Source organism: Diaporthe amygdali (genome assembly GCF_026229845.1).
Source record: "Diaporthe amygdali strain CAA958 chromosome Unknown NODE_58_length_245710_cov_65_198243, whole genome shotgun sequence".
Taxonomy (NCBI): domain Eukaryota; kingdom Fungi; phylum Ascomycota; class Sordariomycetes; order Diaporthales; family Diaporthaceae; genus Diaporthe; species Diaporthe amygdali.
Window position 1 is genome coordinate 157,520 of NW_026517078.1, and position 22,802 is coordinate 180,321.

Genomic DNA, 22,802 nt, shown 5'->3' on the forward strand with positions numbered 1-22,802 from the left:
GGAGGCCTCGACTCCCAAGCGAAGGCATCAGACAGAGGCTGGCTTACTAGGGACAGCCTGGATCAGCGAGAAGCGGCATCCATTTAGCTTCACCCTCGCCGTCTCGACGCTTATGGCCATCCATGAATCTCCCGAGGTCCGCCCGTAATGCATTTCAGGCACCTCTCTGTATGTAGCGATAAGCATCTTGCGAAGCTTTTCGTGGGAGGGCGGGCCATGGCTCTCGGCTTTATGTAGGCAAATGGATGCTCTGGTGCTATGTATATGAAGTAGGAGGACTGAAGGACTGAAGGATCGTAGGACGAAAGGGTCCAAGGGCCCAAGGGCTGGGGAGGAATATGATGTACTGAGGACTGTATCACCGCCACACATGCCTGACGCGCAGATGCGGATGACACTGTGGTACATGCAGATGCCCTCTCTTCTGGCTCTCTACCCCGTGGCTCCTCCGTACTTGTTCAACCCCACCCTCAATTTCCCCGTGGATACACCCGCAAGGGACTCGACTCACGTGCCACTATGCCTCTGTCAGACAGGGAAGGGGGGAGTAGACTGTTGCGTAAGAGCTTGGGTATGGGTAAGTGGCGTGGGAGAAAAAATCCTTTCACTCGGTCAACAGACCAACAAACCCAGGCCATACATGCGCGATGCGCAGCGTACCACACAGTAAATGGATGGCGAGGTCCAGATAGACAAGCTAATCCAGGCTTGACCCAAGACGGGCACTCAAGTGTTAGCCCGTCTAACTGGTTCCGTCTCGACGCCCCACGCGACTGCGAGACCATCCGCTATTGGGATCCCGCCGGCTCAGCGCCAGGCCTGCGCCGAGTCTGCGCCAGGATGGCTGGACGGCCCCAAGAGACCAGTCGACACAAGCGAACAGGGGACTCTGCCCCAGGGTCTCGATTAGCTGTGATAAGCCTGCATTCCTGCCCCATCCTCGACCCTGCACGCGGCCTTGGCCCCGTCTTCTGCCCAATGACAGCCCTTCGCAAAACCTCCGTCTCATCGACAAACGACAGGGATGGACATGGGGTTGGGTCCTGAGCCTGCTGCTGCTCGTGCTGCCCATGCTTGATATCCATGCCGGTGCAGTGCCCGGGCAAGTGGTACACAACAGAGAGCAGGCAGAGAGAGAGGGAGAGAGAGGGAGAGGCGACTGTGCGGAACTTAATTCACTTTGCTGGATGGATCCAGCTAGTCGGTATAAGACGTGACCCTGTCCCCAAACGTCCACACCGTTCGTTTTCTCGGTCCTCACCTCTCTCATCCCGAGTCACTCGATCCGAGCTTTCTCGCGGTCGCCCCTCTGTTCCTCTTTAATCTGACTGTGACTGAGCTATCTTGACCCGGCCTGGCCTACAACTCACCGGCCAGATAGTCACATAAGCCCGCCCTCAACCTCGACTTCGAACTCGACCTTGACCTCGGCCCAAACCTTCGCTCTCTGTATCTTCTCGTGCGGGCACACGGTTAGTGTGGCTCAGCAATTCGCGCGCCGCAACCATGAGTTCCTCCGACCACGAAAAGACAAAGTATGACGACGTCGAGGCCACGCCGTGGCGCGTGTCCGACGTCGACTCGGGCGAGATCGTCAATGGCAACATCGACGGCCTGCACAGGCGTCTCGCAAACCGCCAGATCCAGCTGATCGCGATCGGAGGCTCCGTCGGCACGGCCCTCTTCGTCAGCATCGGCTCCGGCCTCTACAAAGGCGGTCCCGGCTCCCTGTTCATCGCGTACCTCCTCTACAGCTGCTCGCTCGGCCTGGTGAATAACTGCATGGCCGAGATGGCCACCCTGCACCCCGTGTCCGGTGGTTTTATCCGCATGGCCGGCAAATGGGTCGACGACGCCCTCGGCTTCACTATCGGCTGGAACTTCTTCCTCTACGAGGCCCTGCTCATCCCCTTCGAGATCACGGCTCTGAATCTGGTTCTGTCCTTTTGGCGAGATGACATTCCTGCCGCGGCCGTCATCGCCGCTTGCATTGTCCTCTATGCGTGAGACTCTCCTCCTCCCATCCCCTCCCTGCCTGGGGCGCTGTGAACACCGTTCGCTGGCTATCATGCGAGTGATCAAGTTTGCGCGAAGAGTGACTGTGCCTGTTTGACTTGCCCGTTTGCCGGAAGTGGCCCCCCTTGTTGATCGAATGCCCTTGGTCGGAGTCGCAGCCTCACTCCTCCTCCTCCCCTCCCCTTGCGCCGAGCCCCTAGGCCTTGAGATGTGTGAAGCTAAATGTTCTCGTGTGCTAGTCTTATCAATGTCCTTGCAGTTGGAGGCTACGGAGAGGCCGAATTCTGGCTCTCCGGCGGCAAGGTCATCCTCATCTTCATGCTATTCTCATTCACGCTTGTGACAATGTGTGGCGGTAATCCGAAGCACGATGCCTACGGCTTCCGCTACTGGGACGATCCCGGGTCCTTCAAGGAGTGGCACACGACAGGCAACCTCGGTCGCTTCGAGGGCTTCCTTGCTGCTCTCTGGTCAGCCTCCTTTACGATCGTCGGACCCGAGTATATTGCTATGGTGGCCGCTGAGGCCAAGCGACCGCGGACGTACATCAAGACTGCCTTCAGGACTGTGTACTGGCGTTTTGGTCTTTTCTTCATCCTCGGCGCCCTGTGCGTTGGCATCGTCATTCCCTACAACGACCCGACCTTGACGGGCATCGAAGAGGGCGAGAAGGCTGCTGCTGGCGCCGCTGCTTCTCCCTATGTCATTGCCATGTAGGTTTCCCCTCGTCCGGTCTCGTCTCGCCCCGTCCCCAGCTTTCCTTGGCGGGGCTCCAGGTCTACCTCCACTTCAGCCCAGCTGTCAACTCCGCTAATACGTAATTTCCTCCAGGAACAACATGGGCGTCACCGTCCTGCCCCACATCACTAATGCGCTGATGGTCACGTCCATCTTCTCCGCCGGCAACACATACACGTACGCCGCCGTTCGCAACCTGTACGGCATGTCCCTCGAGGGCCGCGCGCCTCGCTTCCTCCGCAAGATGACAAACAAGGGTGTGCCCATCTACTGCTTCATCGTGGTGATGTGCTTCCCGTTCCTGGCCTTCCTGCAGCTTTCGTCCGGCTCCAACGTCGTCCTGACCTGGCTCGTCAACCTGATCACGGCCGGCGGCATCATCGACTACATCGTGATGACCATCACATACCTCTTCTTCTACCGCGCATGCGTTACCCAGGGCGTTGACCGCAAGTCGTTCCCGTACTACGGCTACTTCCAGCCGTACGGCGCTTGGATCGCCCTGATCTTCGAGACCCTCGTGGTCATTTTCTACGGCTACAGCAGCTTCACGCCCTGGGACGTGTCGACGTTCTTCACCTACTACACGATGGTGATCCTCGCGCCCATTCTGTTCATTGGCTGGAAGTTGGTTCACAGGACCAAGGTTGTCAGCCCCTACGATGCGGATCTCGTCTGGGAGAGGCCCATCGTCGATGCCTACGAGGCGAAGTTCAGGAACCCTCCGTTGGGCTTCTGGACAGAGATGGGTCAACTCGTTGGCTACAAGAGGCATCTCAAGGATGAGTAAAATGACGGGCGAGACTAGACCAGTCGCTATTTCGCGTAGATATATTACAATACCCCGAGTCGGTCAACTCATGACAGCAATTTGCTGAAACACCACTTTTGGTCCTCTTTGCGCTCCAGAGTGACATAAACTTACCCTGTCTGTTCAAGTCCCGTGTCCTGCGTGCTTCATGCTCGATCGCAGTCTTTGCTAGCCGGCTACAACTCAGTCTCTGGCGGCCGAAAATGCATCCGGATAAGCTCCATGTCGCCGAACAAGAAATGACCACCACAGCCATATCGGTCAATTGTTGGCGTTCAGCCATAACAAGGAACAAGCTAGACGTCTTGGAGATAAAGCCGACCGAACAAGGCCAGGCGCCCGCCGCCTGCACGTCGTCAGCATTGAATCCGACGCTGACTAGAAAGTATGCCGGGATCATGGCGGCTCTTGCTCTTGGACAACCTGGGATAGTTGCCTCTCCAAAATGAGTCGGCCCAGTTCTCTTTCGTGTTGTACGACTGCGTGATCAAAGGTGCGTCAGCTTCCGGGTGATAAATATATCGGTGATTACCTATGTCTATGTCCAAGAGAGAGGACGCGGAGCCAAATCTCGATCATTGTCGTGCCCAGTCCCAGCGCCAGACTCCACACATCTTTCAGACTCGACGCGCTGGTCCTCCTCCCACAGATGAAGGTCGGCGCCCTCCTCCGGCTCGAGTTTGCTGATGTCTCTCGGTCCCGTCGCCGGCTGTTTCCCTCAGTACACAACACGGCACGCCGTGCCTAGGACTCGTGAGATGCTCAGTCGCCGGTTTTCAGCTGTCGTAAGGTACAATGTCGCAGTTCCTCTAGTCAATCCGTATTGTTGTATAAACTCGCAAGGCTAGTCGATATTCAGGTTGACCTTGTGAAAAGGCTGATCGCGGGCTGCCTTGAACAAGAGCAGCAGGTGTTCTCCACCCACAGTGTTGTGGCAATTGATGCTGATACTGTAATCCATTGTATGAGAACGTGATTTTCACCTCAACGACACGGACATGGGTGCCCCTGCGAGGTTGGCGAAGGCGAGGACTGACCAACATGAACATAGAGCTCGGGCATGGAGAGGAGGCAAATGCCTAGAACATCGTGAATTTGAACGAAGACATATTGGCATTAGAAGTCATTATCAATGCGCTGTGGCTCTCGATGGTGGCAGTGGACGTTGGAAGGGAAAAAGAAAAGAAAAGAAATTCAAATCAATAAACGAATGGGGCAAATCCCTGCTATCCGGTTGAGAACACCAGCCAGCGCAGCTGCAAAGCTTATCTTTATCTCACGGCATACATTGAGCACCGTCCTTCGTCTGGCGGATCACGGAGGACCGGCAAGATGAAATTGAACCCGGACGGTCCGGAACGTCGAGGTGAGCTTCATCTTGCCATCGAGAGACAACTCATACATTGTTGCCCCACACCGTTGCTCCACACTGCTGCTCCACATAGTCTTGTGTCATTGGTACGGTCTATCTGTTGGTTGAGCCGCGGATTTCGGAGCTGAGGCGGGAGAGGAAGTCAAAACCACCAAGGCCATGCCCCGGTGTCACGGCACTGATGTCCGACGCCGTGACAACGCTTTCTTGCTGGCCACCTAGAGTGACGAGACTGGTCGTCTTATTCCACGAACTTGAAATCTGATTCCCTGCCCAGTGACATTTCTTACGCACCAGTGTCATTTGACTGCATTCTCTCCACAATGGCGTCCCATTCCAGAATACTACGTGATCCTTTCCTCGACCCCTCCTCCACCCTGATTCTTGTCACTGGGTCCTCTGGTCACATCGCCTCGAACATTGTCCGAGAGGCTCTCGACCTTGGTTACCGTGTCCGCGGGACAGCACGTACTAGCGAGAAATGCGAGAGCACAGTCGCAGAGCATCACAACCACCCAAACTACACCACCGCTGTAGTCTCGGACTTTGCTCACCCGTCGGACGAGATCAATGCCGCTGTCAAAGGAGTCGACAGCATTATACACGTCGCCTCAGACACAACGTTCTCTGAGGACGCAGACCATGTGATCAACACCGTCGTCGCTGGGACGGAGAATTTTCTACGTGCCGCAGCCAGAGAGCCCAGAGTCAAGCGTTTCACGCTGACGAGCTCGTCGACCGCGGCGTTGCTATCTAAACCGGGCGTTGAGGGTATTGTTGCGACGGCCGACACGTGGGATGACGAGGCCGTGGAAGCGGTCAAGACGAAGGGGACGATCATTGGGCCCAATTTTTATGCATTCCTGGTGTACGCGGCTAGCAAGACCCAGGGCGAGAGAGCACTATGGAACTTTATGAAGAATGAGAAACCCTCGTTCGTTGCCAATGCCATTCTGCCCGGTTATAACATTGGCCGACTGGTCGGCTCTGCCGGTGCCACAGGGGACTTTGCCATTCGGCTATTCAAGGAGGGAACCGCGGCCGTGATTCCTCGTATGTCTGGACCCGAGTGGGCATATGCCAATAGCAGGACTAACAATGATCACAGAATACTTTGTCGATATCGTCGACAACGCAAGGCTGCACCTCTGTGCCGCGGTGCTGGATGAGTCTGTCAAGAACGAGCGCATCTTTGCATGTGCGGAGCCAGTCAACGTCAAGGACGCAGTTGCGGCCATTAATAAGGTGAGGCCTGATGCGGACGAGTCCAAGATGAAAATCGACCCGAACGAACAGCGTGATCTCAGCAAGGTACCAAATGAAGTTGGTGCGAGACTTTTGAAACAATGGTATGGCCAAGATGGATACAAATCCCTTCAGCAGAGTATCAAAGAAAATCTTGAAGGTATCTAGAGGTTTCGCAGTTAGAGCATACGCGGTTCAATTAAAGACCCTCAGTTCTTAATTTCATATTGGAAGCTTGGTCCACATGAAATGAACCGTGCCAAAATTCGACAAATGCATGCGTACTTTGAAAATTTGTGGGCGTGGCCTAGAGCATGTACATGACCAACATTGACAGCGCTGCAATGACGGCAGCTCCAAGGGACCTCTTCTCGGTGTTGGCCGATTCATTTACCACGACAGTTGTGGGTACAGCACTCGTCTGCGCACTTCTTGAAGCAGACGAGGAGATCGCAGATGGAACTACGGCGCTCGAGGAACCGGTTGTGATAGGTGCAGTTGACGAGGTGCGAGATGAGGCGCGGGCCGTGATAGAGTCTGCCACAGACGTCGTCTGAGTTCCTCCGTCGTCACTTGGGTAGCCGATGATTGTAGTTACCCCAGGTGGCCCCCCTGGAAGCGGCACACCAGGTATCGGTGGTGCGCCAGGCTGCTCTGGAGTTCCCCCCGCGGCCAGCTGAGCGACAACGTCGTCAACGACATCGTCCGGGACCTCAACGACACACGGGTCAGCCTCCACTCCGGTGGTACCCAGACTCGGGCAGCCGTTCAAATTCGCCTGCACGCCTACCACACCTCCAGACACCGGGCACTCTTCGAGTTGTCTTCGAATATCGGGACTGGCACCCGGTACAACACTGAAGGTACTGCTGCCTGTAAGCTGTGTTCGCCCTCCTTCGGACTGTAGGATGCCGCCGTCATCCGAGCAATTTCTGAGAAAGCCAAAGTCCCATTCTAAACTATAAGCCCCCTCGAAGCCACCAGCTGCAACACCCAGCCCCCAATTCCCACTCAACGCGGTCGATTCATCCCGGTATAAATAATAGTCATCGTCCCCAAAAGATACACTGCCAAATTCGCCTTGATCGACCGATAAGCGTCCACTGTCGACGACACCGCATTCGCCTTGACACCCTTCAGCGCGCCGGATGCGCCACTCAAAGAAGAAACCAAATGTCCACGCCGCACTAGCACCCTGCAGAGCGAAGACGACGGGGAAAGTATCTGCCGGGTTGTAAGTGTCGTTGCGGGGGAAAACGAGATCGATCGCGATGTTGGCTGGAAGAGTCACAGTTTGCCCCTGCGAAGGATCGATGAGAGACAATAGTGCAACCAGACCTACACCGAATGAAAGGAACTTGCTGATAGGAATCATGGCGCTGAAGCCGGAGTTTATAGAGTAGCTCACAGACGTTTGTGAGGATAATAAATTTCCTGGGGAAGAGCCAGCTTTATATAGCTCACTCGCTATGGCGAAGCATGTTTGGTTTCGAGCGCTGGCTTAACTGACTCGAAGCTGAGGGCTCGTGGCGACACCTTGCCTTCTATTAGTGCAGCAAAAGCATGTGTGGTGTACACTTCGGAGCAACCTGCCAAGTTGGCCATAACACCCTGTGATCACATTCGTCTCCTACCAAGGACGTTGACGATGTATTGCAGACGACGACCTGGGTGGGTCCTAGTTAGCCTCAGACATCTACCCAACCGAAGACCACCGTGTTGGGTAGGTTCTAATATTGTCCTTTTAGTCTAGATCTTGGCCCGATCCGACGATTCTGGGCCCCGCCGATGATGCTTGGCGCAATGCGCGTCTAGGTGCCCGGGCGTGCATCTTGTCACGTCGGTGCCGACGACGTACAGGGATCCTAGAACTTCATAAGTTCGGCTGCTCATACAGCTTAATGAAATGCGAATTCGAGAGCAGAAAGTTGCCACAAATATATAATGAACGATAAGGACCTAGCAGAATTGGCACAAAAGTACGCCCACGTGTCATCGTATCATTGAATCGATGGCAAACTGAAGAAAGTCTCCGGGATGGGCTCTTCACTTTGTTGAGCCCTGCCATTGGACGCCTTTGGCTTGGGGTTCTAGAACCAGAGAGTTCGGAATCATCCCAGAATTCACTATCAAGCTGGAAATCGGGGCAGCTTCGCACAGAACGCACAAGACCTTGGCACGGGGATACGTGATAGTATTACACGGCTTGTCGGACTGGAGATGGCAGTAGGTACGCACTGCAGTCTTAATTTCCTATCCGTTTATGCCCCTTGTCCTACTCCTGTTCCCAGGACGCCTACCATGTTTCTTATCTCTCAAATTTTGACAAGGCTGGGCGCTGCTCTCTCCAATAGCACCTTTAATCCAGGGGGTGCCTTCACAATACCGTTTATGACAGACATGAGAGCTGCATTGCGCTTATTGAACCATCAAGCGTGATAGCAATTGTTGGCAGGCACAGGAGTAGGTGCCGGCGTAAATGTCAGGACAGCCCAGAGTGGTCATTGGGGGGTTCGTGCTTAAAGCGATGAGTTGAAATTACCATTTCTCCAGAGATTTGCCACGAGAAAGATCTAATGAACCTGTTCAACATAGAAAAGAGAAAATAGAAAAGAGATACCATCCTAGAACATTCTCCTGACCTGTACAATAATAACCAATTCACTGTCCCCACTGTCAAAGCTCGACCTTGCTCAACTTCACAAAACACTGGGTCGGCTCGGTTGTGAGCGTCATCTTGTGTCCGTAACTGGACAACTGATCCGGGCACCTTGACAGTTTAAAGTTCCACACTATAAGCGTGACCAACATCCGCATCTGGAGATATGCAAGCCTCTTCCCGAAACAGCCTCTTGTGCCCAATGAAAACGCCAATTGTGGTCCAGAGGCAGCATCGAAGTCCTTGCCATCGTTCACCAGCCATCGTTCGGGCTTGAAGGCCCCGATATCCATAGGGTCCCAGTCTGGCCGCGCCTTGCCTGACTTTTTGGCATCCTGGCTGCTGCTATGGCGACTGGCCTCGTCGATGTCGAATCCAGGCGATCGCAGACTAGCACCACCAGAAGGCATCATGACAAGAGTGCCTTTGGGGACCTTATGACCAAGGATCACTGTGTCCACTACTGCTTCTCTGTCCACGCTTTGAACAGTAGGTGCGCAGCGAAGTATCTCTTCCTCAGTAGCCTCTAAGTAGGGAATACGAGCAGAGATAATTTCCTCCACGGTGGGTGCACGCTTCTCGGACTTCGCCAATGAGAAGTGCGCTTGTAAGGCTGATCGAAGGCGCGTTTGGACCTTAGGGTTGTCTGCTAGGAACTTCACGCCCCAGGAGAATGTTGTTGACGTAGTATCGTGGCCAGCGATGACGAAGCCGAAAATCTATCGAAGCCATCGTTTTAGTGTTATTTCACAAATGTCAGGTACATACAGTTCATGTAGCAAGAAAAAGACGCTTTCAGTGTGGACTTACCTCATCAAACATAATAGTAGAAAAGAAATCAGATGCCCGGCCTTCTTTCTCGGCCAATACTGTTTCTCTATAGACCATGTTGTCCACTGCGGAGCGCACTATGCTGCCATCTGGACGATTCTGACTTCTTTTAACTGCCTTTTCAATCTCCTTGCGGATACACTCATCTCTGATCTCTTTGGCCTTCACCAGCTTGGGCATCCTCATCAGGACAGGCCATTTCAGACCTGCGATAGGGCTACCCATGACCTCTGCGAATGTCGAAGTTATAGTGATCACGGACTTAATGAGTTCATCCGTCTCCTGAATGGGAAACTCGATGGGCTCGTCGATGCCGCCCTTGGATCTGAGCTCTTCGGTGGTCTTAGGCTCTAGACGCTCATAAAATTCGAGGGTCTGCTTGATAGCATGGTGCTCGAAACCCTTGCCGTACGCAAAGCCATGGACAGCGTCAAGTGCCGTGTTGTAGATATCGCCGGAGGCTGTAAAGGGCCTGCCCCGTGCAACGTCGGTCTTGATTTCCCAAAGTCGGACGAGATTCGATACGTGGTGGTAGATAACTGGCGCGGCCACACCCTCCAAGAAGCCTGGGCTCATCAGATCCTGCAGAAGGCGTCTGTGGCCTTTCCAAGTGGCGTTTGTTTTCTGCACAATGTGGTGGTTCGGCACAATTCCCTTAAATATATCAATTGCGATGAATGACCTGTCGAACTCCTTCCCCCGCCGCATCAGAATGTCCTGCGACTCTCGGAAGTCATTCACCACCACTATAGGCCGCCCTAGAGGCCGCGTGAAAATCTGGAAAATCGGCGAATCGAGCTCTTTGGCTTGTAATGTGAGCCAGTCAAAGAATGTGACATCACCCGATGCGATGTATTTGCCTAGGGTCATAAAATCACCGAGGATGGAGCTGATGGCGTCTGCGCGATGTGGGATGCCAGGGATGGGTTTTGGGAGAGCCCATTGTCGTAATATGTATATCGCGAGAGTGAGTGTAGCGAAGAGAAAGCCGAGAGACTTAAGACCCCCTGAGTAGGTTTGGAAAATGTGCTGTATCTCAGGCGAGATATCTGCGGTAGACATCGCTAACGTTGTATTTTGTTGCATTTTGTTGGCAACTAGGGGGCTATGATGCAGACGAAGGAATGGGATTCAAAGACTTGTGACTGATATCTCAAAAAAATTCCCAAGCAAAATCCATTGTAGATTCCAAATTATATATCCAGGTGTCCTACCGGCGAAGCCTTGAAGTTCGATTTTTCGGCCGAGGCAATGAGCTTAGATCTCGGCACTCATTGCGCCATCAAATATGCATCTCCACCCACACGCACCTCTGCCGGGCCATTATCTGGTTAGTGACACCGTCGGTCCGTCCCGACGGGAGGCTATGAAAATGTCCACCGGGTTTTTAAGCCTCTCAGGGTCGTATTATGGTGGATCTTGCCAATCGGCATCGCGGGATGAGGTAGCTAGTCAGTCATGCCCTGCACTCGTGCCTGGATAAGAACTTACTCGTCGGAACTCTATTGGACTCCGCAATCCGAAACCCGAATCTCGAGCGCTTTTTAGGGCACCGTACGCTCAACCGAAGGACGAGATCCTCGGGTTTCGGTTCTCACACTTGGTTGTCCCTCCCGTATACCCAACCAGGTAAGACGTAATGCGCTCAAGCCGATATGGCAGACCAGGGACTTTCTGGGCTGTCAACGAGATTGTCGAGGACATGTAATTTGTGCAAAGAGAGAAAAGTCCGATGCATAGGTAAAACACCGGAAGGCGGGATCGTTTGCTTGCGACTTTGCTGACTGGACCCAGTTCCGGCTGGTTCATCTTCCTGTGCAAGCTGTGCTGTAAGTTAGCAAAGGACGATGAGCAGGCTGCCAGTATGAGCTGTATTTTTGGACTTACTGTATTGGTAGAAACGAAAAGTACCATGCCATTTCGCAAGAACAAGACGAGCGCTCAGACAGCCGCAGCAAATCCAGTCCACGGCATCAACCCAGTCGGGTGTCGAGGATGCACATCTCAGTGAGAAACAGCTCTGTCATCAATCTCGCGGCCACTATGCGCGTTACTAATGTAGCAAGGTGTCTCATTGGACGACCACGTCAAGTTCATTTCATCATCCGACTTATTCATCGACCGGATATTGCAGAATCCGTCGCTCGCAGGTGTGCACCCAGTGAAAGATGCTCAGAGCATATTTAAGGTATGGAAGAGCCTCAATCGAGAAGTCGAAATGTAATGGAACCTACGCTGACAAAGACCTGGAGGTTCATGACCATCATCGTAAGCACCCAGTCAAGCGGCCGACATCAAAGGCCGTTTCTTCGCTTTCTGGTCAAAGGTCTGGTAACTAACCGAGATATCAGGGACAAGCTCCAACCTGGCCTACTTCTCTGAAACCTATGTCCGCCGCATTTCCCAGCGTCTAGGACATGACAAACTACTTGAATTGATTAGGACGATGTCGAACATAGTCAATGCAAAGCTCAGTCGGGCCAAACAGGACAGTACTCCCTTATTCGGACCTGCGCGTTCGGCTTCCTCGGGAATTGAGATTTCAGGGGCCAAGCTTAGGTCCTATGTTGAAGCTTACTTTGAGCATGTGCACCCTCTGTACCCTTTTCTGGACAGGCCCAAATTCGAGGCCAGTGTAATGGATGTTCAGACAAGGGACAAAAGCTCAGCATTCCGTGCGCTTTATCATTCTGTTCTGGCACTAGGCTGCCAATATGTGGTTGCGGACTGCTCTTTCACGCCAGGCAAAGGCGAAGCTTGGAGTTATTTCAATGTTGCATTAAGCCTGCTTCCAGACGTCTTGTTACCCCCCGGGGCCCTGGTCAACCTACAGGTATGTCTCTGTATCCAAACATTGACCGAAGTTACTCATCTGACACCTCATCCTCCGGAAGGCAATCACTGCTATGGTAGGTCTTCGTCGTATATGAAACATGTGCTTAAGTGAAACAAGGAGCTAAACTAACTGGCAACGTGTTTTAGGCAATTTTCGGTTCCAATGCAGCATCAATGTCAATAAGCGAGTTTCTGACGATGGAAGCTGCAAGAATGGCTCAGGCATTGGGCTATCACCGTCCCGTCATGAACTCGAAAGAGGATGAGACAACCTGCTACAGAGTATTTTGGGTGGTATACATCCTCGAGAAGTGTGCCACATTCATGACCGGCAAAAGTTCTGTCAGTCATCTCTTTCTGCTCCTTTTTCTCAAAATAGGTCGCCATCTACAAATGCTGACGCACGAGGGGTCTTAGACAATTGCCGACCACGAAGTTGGTTGTCCCATCATCCCAACGGTGGAGGAGCATCTAACAGTCGACTTCGAGATGTTCATCTCCCTTCTGCGGCTGGGCCGGTTGCTCTCACGGGTTCACGAAAGACTGTTTTCTGTTTCCGCAACTTTGAACTCGGTTGAACAGTATCAGACCAACATTGACAGCCTGAAGTCAGAACTCGAGGCATGGAGATGCTCCATGCCAGTGGGCTTGAGGCCCGGCCTGCCGATCAGTAGTACGACGATGTCTGAAGGCTGTCTAAGATTGCACTATGCCTACCATACTTTGTCAATAGCCTTAGGCAGGCTGGACTTATATATAGGCAGGAATGGCAGCAAGAGTGATGCGCATGAAGCCAGGATGAGAAACGCAGAGAAGGAGCTGATGGAGAGCGCGAGAACAGTTGTCCGTCTCACTATCTGCATTGACATACGTCCATACACGCCGATATGGTGAGTGATTCAAATGAGTAGTGGTCGTTGTAAGGTTGCAGGGCAAATATGCTAATGGAACAAATAGGATATTGGCCTCTCTGCCGCTTTCGGCAATGTTTGTTCTCTTCGACATGGTCATTCACAGACCTTCTCACCAAGAGACGGAGACCAACCTCGCCTTACTAGATACCGTGGCTGGATATTTCAGTCGGTTTGACTACGCTACAACGAGCTCAGTGCCTTGCAGTCTTTTCTCCGGCTTTGCTCACATCGCCAATCAGTTTGTGCGCGAGCAGTGGCATAATACCGCTCCGGCAGCACTTGATGCCGAAGTGCAGAACAGAACATCGGGGTCGCAAAGCAGATACTTCGCTTACGGAGGTACGTACATTGTGGATTGGTTTATCTTGTGCAACACACTTGAGAAGGCTGTCATGGACGTCCTGCTGACTTCTAGGTCGTCTGTAATCAGCTGAAGATACAGAAAGTGGCGAGGAACTGTTCTCACAGGGACCCGAAGCTACAACTGAAACACCCTCGTACTCGCTGCTAGGCGATGATGCAACATTTGATGCCCAGCTTTTTGCTGGTTTCGACTTCACAAATGTATTCGAAGTCAATATACCTGGCTTTGGAAGATTCTAAAGGTCATGGGGGAAACCGAGGGTTCACACACACAAAATCAAGCTTCTCTATTGACCCCCTTGGTGTTACAGTGAACGCTGCTAATAGTAGCCCAGCCAGCGCTGGCTTGTTGTTCTGTCACTCAGTAATTGGGGACATCTTAATTGGTGGCAAACCCCGTCACACCAGTGGTAACGTGCATGATGAGGTGAACTTGCGAGTCTAACAGGGTGAATGACGACTAGCTCTTTCGATACGAGAGAAGGTAGAGGGAATGGGTGAAACGGAGACGGCAAGACTCGTGTGAAATCCTTTTCGACTCGAAAGCTCCTCGCCGTTTGAGCAACATCAAATGTGTAATTAACATAACTAGTACTTGCTGGGATCTAGGAAGTGAGTTTTCATGATTTCACTAACAATAAATGGCTGACTAGTTCCCAAAACATCTGTTTCTGATGTTGCTATGCTAGAGAAGGTGCTTTGGTGTGGTGTATCTCCTTTCTGCTGCCTACCTCACTTCTTGACCAAGACTGTCTGAGCATTGCACCATCCTTTGAGCCCGTCCACACCCGATTCGACACCAATACCGCTTTGTTTGTGACCTCCAAAAGACACGAGTGGGCCAACATCGAAATGAGTGTTTACCCAGACGGTACCAGCCTCCAATCGCCGCGTCAGACGCTCGGCTCGCTCGAGGTCACTGCTCCAGACCGAACCACCCAAGCCCATCAAGGACGCATTGGCGCGGCGGAGGACATCCTCTTCATCAGACCACTTGAGAAGCGGCACAATGGGTCCAAACTGTTCCTCAACAACAATACGCGAGTCTTCCGGGGGATTGTCTAGCACCGTGGTCGGGAGAAAGAAACCGTTGCCCGTCTTGGACGCTGAAGAGCCACCACCAAGAGCGACTTTCCATCCTTCCTTGGAGACGTGTCCGTACAGGTCCTGCAGTTTGGCATACTGCATGCTATTCTGGGACGGTCCGAGCACGGCCTCAGCATCCGTGGGACCACCGCTCTTCATAGTCTTGACGAACTCGACGAAGGCTGCAAGGAAAGCATCGTAGATATCTTCGTGCACGTACACACGCTTGATGCAGAAACAAACCTGACCAGTGTTGATAAGAGCTAGAGTTGCAATCTGTCCAACAACAAAATATTAGCCAGGAACAGTAATGCTCCCTCTTCTGGAAGATTTTCATACCTTGGGCACAACTGATGCAATGTCGACGTCTGCGCATACAATGGCAGCGTCGTTACCCCCCAATTCGAGAGTGACACGCTTTAACGTGGGTGCACACGCCTGCATGACCTTTTTTCCAGAGGCCACCGACCCTGTGAAGCTGATTTTTCCAACATCTGGGTGTGCTGTAAACATCGGTCCCAGATCCTCTTCGCCGCTGAGCACGTTGAAGACTCCCTGCGGAAATATCTTGGCTCCCACCTCTCCCAATTTGAGTGCGGTGTAGGGGCTATACGGTGAAGGCTTCCAAATGAAGGTATTCCCGGCGACCAAGGCGGAGACGAGCTTGACCATACCGAGCAGCATTGGAAAGTTCCATGGGACTATGCCAACACCCACACCAATTGGAACGTAACGTAGGACAATGCTCCGCTGTGAGGCCAATGGATTCAGAAATTAGTCAACGCCATGGAGAAAGTAAGGTGTATGACCTCAAGATCATACCTCGTCGGAATCTTCGATTTTCTCTTCAGTCAACCTATGCTTGAGCATCCCACGAATCTGGTGACCGAGCAAGAATAGTTCCATGCCAGCGGTCTGCGGGGGCTTGCCGGTCTCTTTCCCCAGCAGAGGTGCAAAACCTTCCTGGTTGGCCTCAATTGCATCCACAAATTTGAACATGTACGCCGCTCGATCATCCTGAGAAAGGTCGCTCCACGCCGGAAAAGCCGTCTTGGCCGCCGCAACAGCACGGTCAACATCTTCCTGTGTCGAGACCGGCACCTCGCCAAGATTCTCTCCAGTGCTTGGATCGACCGCTCGACGAGTCCTCGCCGTGGATGTGAGCTTGTTATCAATCACATTGTGAAACACCTAGCGCGGGAGTTGGAATCAGGGCCGCGTACACAGATCGGGCAGACGTACCTCGAAATCGTTGAGCTTATAGTCTGTTGTTTGCGCCATTGTGATGTATCATGGGGCCAATGAATTGAATGAGTAGCCGAACGGTCGAAGAGGTGCTTGATTGCAGCGAAGAAGTAGGAATGAAGGTGATGACGGGACTCCAGCGGATGTAACATGAGTGGATCTGGACCTCAACAACCCCCTGTGCCAACATCCAACGAGCCAACTTCCAACGAGCCAACCTGCATGAAACACTGGGTCTCCTGCATTACACCAGCACATTTCAGGCAGGCAAAGGATGACAGCGAGCTTAGGGTGACAGATCCTACCGTATTCTTTTGTCGGAGAGGAGTAAGTAAAGGTTTCAGAACCCTTGGCAATAGTGCCACTTTTTCGGGCTTAGATGCAACCGTTCGCAAAAACAGCCGCCTTTCTGATAGCAAAAAGGTCAACTTTCTATTGCATGTGTCTGTGAGGTTCCCAGCCCTTGCATATGCATGAGACCCCGAGCAGGCGCTCAACACCTGGCGCTTTGCACTCATATCTGGGTACATATATATCTGGGGTGGATGCGCAGTGTGTAGAGGTCACGTGGCTCACACAAAAATATCATATTTATCCCGAATGCTACTTTGCGCCTGTAATTTTGCTTTTGTGTGAGAGGCAAAGAAAGTCGGTCCAACGTCTCTTCTGTCCACGCACGAGCTTGAGGTCGATTGGCCGCGAAACGGCCAGTAATTCAAAGGAAACAGGGGAAATATAGGATAACCTCCCGCAGGATCATCTCTTGTGAGACAACCTCTTGTGAGATAATCTTCTTTAATATAACCTTCTAGAGGTTGATCTCTGGGATAATCTACTGTAGGATGCTGTCCCGCAGGATGGATCTATATGGGGATGTAAGCCATAGGGGGCCTCGCAATGACATGTTGTCATTTTCACGAATGCGGCGGTGATGTTCCAATAGTATATGTGACAGTTAAGGTATGTGGTCCTGACTCACAAGGTGCTGGTTGTCTGATAAAGTCCAATTAATCAAGAACGAGTTATCATACTCGGACACTTAATACAGAGCTCTTGGATAATTTTGACTTTAGCGTATGTAAGATGCAAGATGAATACCGCAAGTATATCAGGCATCGTGGAGAATTAAAATGGGTATCCCTGAAATTCTCGATATTGCAGTAGGATGAAGAAGGTAGTACAATATTGACCGCACGTCCGAACGCTCAACAGGGGGGTGACTGTTTTATTTCTCTCACCCATCATTGTATCGTATACTGGGACCCGAAGAATCCATGTTCTGAGCCTCAAATCCCTGACAACATCAGATGGCACTGTTGGGGACATAAGTAAATATCGATATTGACGAAGGTGTGATATCGCATCGTTGTATTATCATTTGGATCTCAACTACATAATTTCATCAATGCTGCTAGTCTGAGTGGTTCCGGCTCTATTTACTTTGAACAGCGTGTTTAATACGGAACTCGTTACGTTTTCAACTTTTTTGTTGCACTATAACGCTACGAGGAATAGAAGAAGCCTGTCAATTTTTCAAGGTTTCTGAATAAACCTTGCTGGCGACTTGCGTGACGACGACGAGATTAGTCGGAGTTTCCTGCATGCGCTCTAGAAGAAGACATCCGCCACTTTCGTCCCTAGCGCTGAACTCAGCCCTGGGATATTACCACTACCAAGACACCGATCTAGGATCATTCTGACCACACAAGGCATGGATGACAAGCATTCATTCAAAGTTGCGTGTTGTTATCGGTCCATTCATGGCTCGTCCTGAACGGATATCTAATGGTGCAATACCTTGACCCCAGTTTCCAAAAGTACCCCGCGTGACGGCCGGTGACTCACCGGTCTCTTTTTAATAAGCACACAGGACAACACCACCGACCCAAAATTCTTTATTACATTTCTCAATTAGACCGTAATGGCAGATGAAAACTCACTCGTGCAGAAGCTCTTGAAAGAGCTATCGCAGACACAGTATGCCTGCTCCGAGCTTACGAAGCTGAGCGGTGGGACTGCAAACTATCTTTACCGCGGCACCCTAATTCAGCCTCTCGACTCGCAGATTGACGTGCCGGAAGCAGTCACCAAGACGGTGGTAATTAAGCATTCAGAGGACCATGTGCCAGGCAATCGAGACTTCTTGCTCGACATTAAGCGCTGTGTAATGATGACCCCTACATTCACCCGTCGTCATGCGGTCTGAGTGTGTCCTGATCTCTTCTATCTTCTGCTAGGTATTTGAAGAGTCCATGCTCCATGGACTTGTCAGCTTCTCAAAAGACATCACGACTACAGACACAGTGGTGAGGTCGCCACGCCTTCACTTGTTTGATCGAGAGACGAATACGCAGGTCTTGGAGGATTGCTCCAATACCACAGACCTGAAGACACTATTAGTCTCCCCGAAAGTCAAAGCAACTCTACCAGGAACCAGCGCTGAATCCATCGGCCGCGATTTAGGGCTCTGGCTTCGCTCGTTCCATCAATAGACGTCAGAACCTGGGCAGGCTTCGCTCCGAGCAACCATCAGCCAGAATAAAGAGGCGCGCAAGTTGAAGTGCAAGATTACTTACGATAGCTTCCTCAAAGTGCTTGAGATCTATCCAGATCTTGCACAAGACCACATGGAGACGTTGAAAGCCGTAAAGGATGCGATCACCGCAGAGTTCTCGCTCAACGAGCCACCGTTAGGTGAGGACGGAAGCTGGGGACTCATACATGGGGATTTCTGGACGGGCAAGTAAGTCACAAAAATCGATTGAATCAGTTTTTGACGATTCCTAATTTATTGACTGAGCCAGTGTGCTACTTGCAGATGCCCCATGGCAAGAAGCTCGAAGTCCTGACCGAGCTCCTAACAAGCTTTTCATAATTGATTGGGAGCTGGCTCAGTTCGGCCACCGGGCTATTGATGTTGGCGCAATGATGGCCGACCTTTACGAGCGAAAGCACTTCAAGGATGTTGATACTGTTATACCAGCGATGAAAGGATTCGCCGACGGATACGGACGAATCAGTGATGAGATGGCTTTTCGCACTGCTATTCACGCAGGCGTCCACTTGATATGCTGGCACATTAGGGGCAACCCAAACCTTCCGCTCTCAGCTCCTATGGACAAAGTCCTGTCCGCACTGGCACTCGGAAGGGACTTTATTCTCAAAGGATGGGAAAAAGACAGACAATGGTTTGAGAGCAGTGTTCTGGCACCATTATTTACGACACGCTAGCACCTGAGATAAATAAACTTTTCATAGACGTCACCACAATGTTGTTAACGTAGGCTGAGTTGGAGACAATATATAGACTCCTATGGAACAAGTCTATGTTTCTTATATGCAACCTCGATTGGCATTTTGAAATACTATATACAAAATGAATCACTTCGCCCCAGCTCGTGGACTCGGCGAAGTTGTAACAACGTCAAACCCACTCTTAAACCATCTTGGGGACAACAATCTCCGCGATGGTCCAGACCTTGCCATTCTGGCTGCTTGCCAGGCCAGAGTAGGTAGCCTTCTGGGCGGTGGCGATGGTCTTGCCGAAGCCAGTATCGGCCCCGGCGAGGGTGATCTCGGTGTTGATGTAACGCTGTTCGGCAATGGTAGGGCTGCAGTTGTCATTGCACTCGGTACCGGTGCCGTAACCCCTCATGAATGGGCCCGACTTGTGCTCGAACGTACTGAGCTCCTTGCCGGTATCGGCATCGGTGACGGTCTGGCGCCAGGTGTCGTTGTCCGAAAGCAGCTCGTACACGATCTTGACCTTTTGGTCTGCGGATACGGGGCTTGCGGTGCCGTCAAGCTGGCCGAAGGAACCGAAGAGCGAGGCGCGCACGCACCACTGACCCTTAACGGCGCCGCACCACGAGTTGTCGGCCCAGGATTCGAGGGTCGTCTGGACAAGATCGCCGGTGCCGTTTGACATACCGGGCCACAGGAACAGGACGCCGTTCTGCGTAGAAGGCGCCGCGCCGGGGATGAGGGTTGTGACGGCTTTGACAATAGTTGAAGTTGTTGGGCCAAGGGAGACGGAGCCGCCCCAGCTGTCTGCGAGAGATGTGCCAATCATGGCAGCGGCAACAGCCGTCTGGAAGAGCCCTGAGCAATGCATAGTGATCGTAGATGAACGAGAGACTTTTTAAGGAGTGAAGACGGTTGTTGTCTTGACCTGGGATGAATGATGAAGGATGATGAAAGCAAATATAAGCATACCTGGGGACTTCCAGGCATTTTATCATCTTGGGCATCTGCCCTCGGAAGACAATGTCTACGATCGTGGCCCCACAAACGAGAGTCCTCGTTCTGGAAGGCCAAGATGGTGGCTTTCCCCTGATGAGGAGCTTTCTCCATGTCCACCAATGAGAAATTGTGCCGAATTGTCAACTTCTGGCGACGGACAGCATCCGCTGCCATCGCTTCCCTGCGCCTACTGCTTTTCTGCCAATGATGGTCGTGTTCGGCTGTCGGCAGTGCCCCTGGGCTTGTTCAGAGGAGAAAAAGTCGTTTGAAACTGACGCCCATTTAAAGTTAAGGAGTAGACTTAAGGCCCATTGAGTGGGGACGGCTGTTTGAAACATCCACCAAGGTGTCCACTATCGTTCGCTCGAATGCAATGGACCTTGAGAATAATCCGGCCTAGTCCGGAGCTAGTTGGGCATGGCAGTATGTCTTGCATGCTCTAAATCAAGTGCCATTGAATTGCTAGCTCCGGGACTTCTCACACAAGACGTACCTATCTGGCGCATGTGTACGTTTGGAACCTGGAGAGCTCTAGTCCACAGAGGCAAATCTGACAACGCTTCTTCTGGTCAACGCGCCCGTGCAATTTGAACCGGATGTTCCCTTTTCCACTCTTGGCTTCGCCTCCGTGACGGACATTTGGCGCCCGTAGACATCCAAAAGGGGACAACGTAGTCCGATGTGGGTCGAAAATTAACTGGGGGTCCCCAGTTTGACACAGGGGGCTCTTACTCTAGCGATGGCTTATTGATTCATTGACGGGCTGGACCATCATCTACAACAACCCACTAGCCATAAAATCAGAGCCACTTCAGCTAGACTCTTTTCGTTACTCCTCTCCGAAAGCTCCGTAATGTGAATGCAAGCTCAGTCTGATCAAGCAAGCTATCACCAGAGTCAATTCCGCTTATTAATGGTTATTAGGAAAAGGGGTTTATCAAAATATGCGATGGCAGCGCTTTTGAGGCGATTGTGGCTCACTTGACATAAGAGACGACCCGAATTCAGATTTGTGTAAGGTCTAGTGAGCAAAGAACAACAGGTTGATACCTAGCCGCCCAAGCGTCTTTGTGCAAATCGATGCCGAAGAACAGAGGTCCTAGTGCGCACCATTGAGACATATCGAAACACGCAACGTATTGTGCACGGAAAACACAGGTACCATGAGAGAAAGTCATAGGCTGAAATGTACCACTCGTAGAAGAAAATGAGATTTCAATTTAAGACGTTGCGCTGCATTTGAGAGCACAGAGTACCTGTTTTGCATCCCAATAAGTCGAGCGGTGGCACAATGCAGACAGTGGAGGCAACACAGATAGAGAATCTGTTGATTTCGCAAAGCGCGCTTCTCTAGAAGATGTTTCCTTACGTGAAACGAGCGTCAGAAGACTCAAGCGCAAAAAGAGTTCCACCATCCCTGTGTAGGATGTCATGGAGTGTTGTTCTTGAGGGTGAGAAGGTCAGTCCAAGACCAGGTTGGCGGACAGGACCCGGTGACATGAAGTCGCAGAATTATGACTCTGAAACTGCTGGCAATCTCAGCGATATATCATGATAACCAATCTTGTGTCGGCAGTGTAGTTCTCTTTGTCTTCGATCTCCTCGAAAAGGAAGAAAGAGCACCACGTCTGAAGCTCAAGAGACTGGAGAAGTCAAGAAGACGTCTGAGCCGAATCCAAAGCCCCGTTAGCGACAAGGTCCTTTCTGCCTTCGATGTAATGAGAATGCGAACAGATAGATGAAAGCTGTGCCCTCAAAGCTCAGGGGATGTTCGAGCTCGGCGGTAGATTTCGGGAGCTTGTGAGCTCGGCTCGGGCTACCCTGTAGCTTGCCGGTAAGGACGACACGTAAGTAGTGTCCTCTGGTGCCTGTTACGAAAGAATTGTAATGCAGGGCTAGGCTGGTGGCAGCAAGTGCAATGATTAGAGAGGAGTCGAGCATTGGTGAGTAGCAAATTGGCATTGAAGGGAAATACAAGGTTGAAAGGTGGTGCGGAAATAGATAAGCACTGCAGGCAGTATAGACAAGGTAGACCATCACCATCCGGTGCCGGTCCTCACTGCCCTGAGACTACTCGGGTGGTGGCGGTGAAGTATCAGAATGGTTGCCCCAGCGGGTAGCAACATGTTCGAGGTCTATGAACCATGTCATCTGGTCATCGATATGGCTTCGTCGAGATGAGTCAGTGAACAAATCACCGGCCGGCTTGTTGATATGGCGGTGCTAAATGATTGCCATGGACACGGACCTTTACGGCACCACCCACTGCTATCGGCTGCACTTGAGGAAGATCGCTCTTAAGCGAAAGAATTGGTGCGAACGCCGTCTAAAATCCGCTGATGGCGGGCTCAAAGCCTGCAATACCTCAATGCTAAAACTAAGAATGAGTCCAAGTCGATATGTTGGCTATGGGAAGTCACCCTCGCAGATTGTTGTTTCTTTCAC

At 51.8% G+C, this 22,802-nt stretch overlaps 8 protein-coding genes across 8 annotated transcripts; 4 read left to right on the forward strand and 4 right to left on the reverse strand.

Moving 5' to 3' along the window:
* Positions 1-1,506: 1,506 nt before the first annotated feature.
* On the forward strand, positions 1,507-3,544 carry J7T55_001709 (uncharacterized protein; the record flags this gene model as incomplete). Its single annotated transcript, XM_053135714.1, has 3 exons — positions 1,507-2,003; positions 2,256-2,729; positions 2,848-3,544. The coding sequence occupies 3 exons, from the start codon at positions 1,507-1,509 to the stop codon at positions 3,542-3,544; spliced, it is 1,668 nt and encodes a 555-aa protein (XP_052986646.1).
* A 1,716-nt stretch (positions 3,545-5,260) lies between these two features.
* On the forward strand, positions 5,261-6,350 carry J7T55_001710 (uncharacterized protein; the record flags this gene model as incomplete). The annotated part of the gene is made up of 2 exons (XM_053135715.1): positions 5,261-5,990; positions 6,046-6,350. The coding sequence occupies 2 exons, from the start codon at positions 5,261-5,263 to the stop codon at positions 6,348-6,350; spliced, it is 1,035 nt and encodes a 344-aa protein (XP_052986647.1).
* Positions 6,351-6,489: 139 nt separating this feature from the next.
* On the reverse strand, positions 6,490-7,557 carry J7T55_001711 (uncharacterized protein; the record flags this gene model as incomplete). The annotated part of the gene is made up of 1 exon (XM_053135716.1): positions 6,490-7,557. The coding sequence occupies one exon, from the start codon at positions 7,555-7,557 to the stop codon at positions 6,490-6,492; it is 1,068 nt and encodes a 355-aa protein (XP_052986648.1).
* Positions 7,558-8,858: 1,301 nt separating this feature from the next.
* On the reverse strand, positions 8,859-10,734 carry J7T55_001712 (uncharacterized protein; the record flags this gene model as incomplete). Its single annotated transcript, XM_053135717.1, has 2 exons — positions 8,859-9,560; positions 9,652-10,734. 2 exons carry the CDS (start codon positions 10,732-10,734, stop codon positions 8,859-8,861), a joined length of 1,785 nt encoding a protein of 594 aa, XP_052986649.1.
* A 577-nt stretch (positions 10,735-11,311) lies between these two features.
* On the forward strand, positions 11,312-14,024 carry J7T55_001713 (fungal specific transcription factor; the record flags this gene model as incomplete). The annotated part of the gene is made up of 11 exons (XM_053135718.1): positions 11,312-11,376; positions 11,467-11,501; positions 11,739-11,860; positions 11,925-11,940; positions 12,024-12,505; positions 12,567-12,581; positions 12,655-12,849; positions 12,925-13,180; positions 13,319-13,397; positions 13,465-13,760; positions 13,852-14,024. 11 exons carry the CDS (start codon positions 11,312-11,314, stop codon positions 14,022-14,024), a joined length of 1,734 nt encoding a protein of 577 aa, XP_052986650.1.
* Positions 14,025-14,516: 492 nt separating this feature from the next.
* J7T55_001714 (ldehyde dehydrogenase) lies at positions 14,517-16,151 on the reverse strand (the record flags this gene model as incomplete). Its single annotated transcript, XM_053135720.1, has 4 exons — positions 14,517-15,146; positions 15,210-15,620; positions 15,693-16,061; positions 16,113-16,151. 4 exons carry the CDS (start codon positions 16,149-16,151, stop codon positions 14,517-14,519), a joined length of 1,449 nt encoding a protein of 482 aa, XP_052986651.1.
* Positions 16,152-18,036: 1,885 nt separating this feature from the next.
* J7T55_001715 (uncharacterized protein) lies at positions 18,037-19,346 on the forward strand (the record flags this gene model as incomplete). Its single annotated transcript, XM_053135721.1, has 4 exons — positions 18,037-18,213; positions 18,353-18,469; positions 18,608-18,858; positions 18,920-19,346. 4 exons carry the CDS (start codon positions 18,037-18,039, stop codon positions 19,344-19,346), a joined length of 972 nt encoding a protein of 323 aa, XP_052986652.1.
* A 205-nt stretch (positions 19,347-19,551) lies between these two features.
* Positions 19,552-20,468, reverse strand: J7T55_001716 (uncharacterized protein; the record flags this gene model as incomplete). The annotated part of the gene is made up of 2 exons (XM_053135722.1): positions 19,552-20,216; positions 20,408-20,468. The coding sequence occupies 2 exons, from the start codon at positions 20,466-20,468 to the stop codon at positions 19,552-19,554; spliced, it is 726 nt and encodes a 241-aa protein (XP_052986653.1).
* Between the last annotated feature and the right edge of the window lie 2,334 nt (positions 20,469-22,802).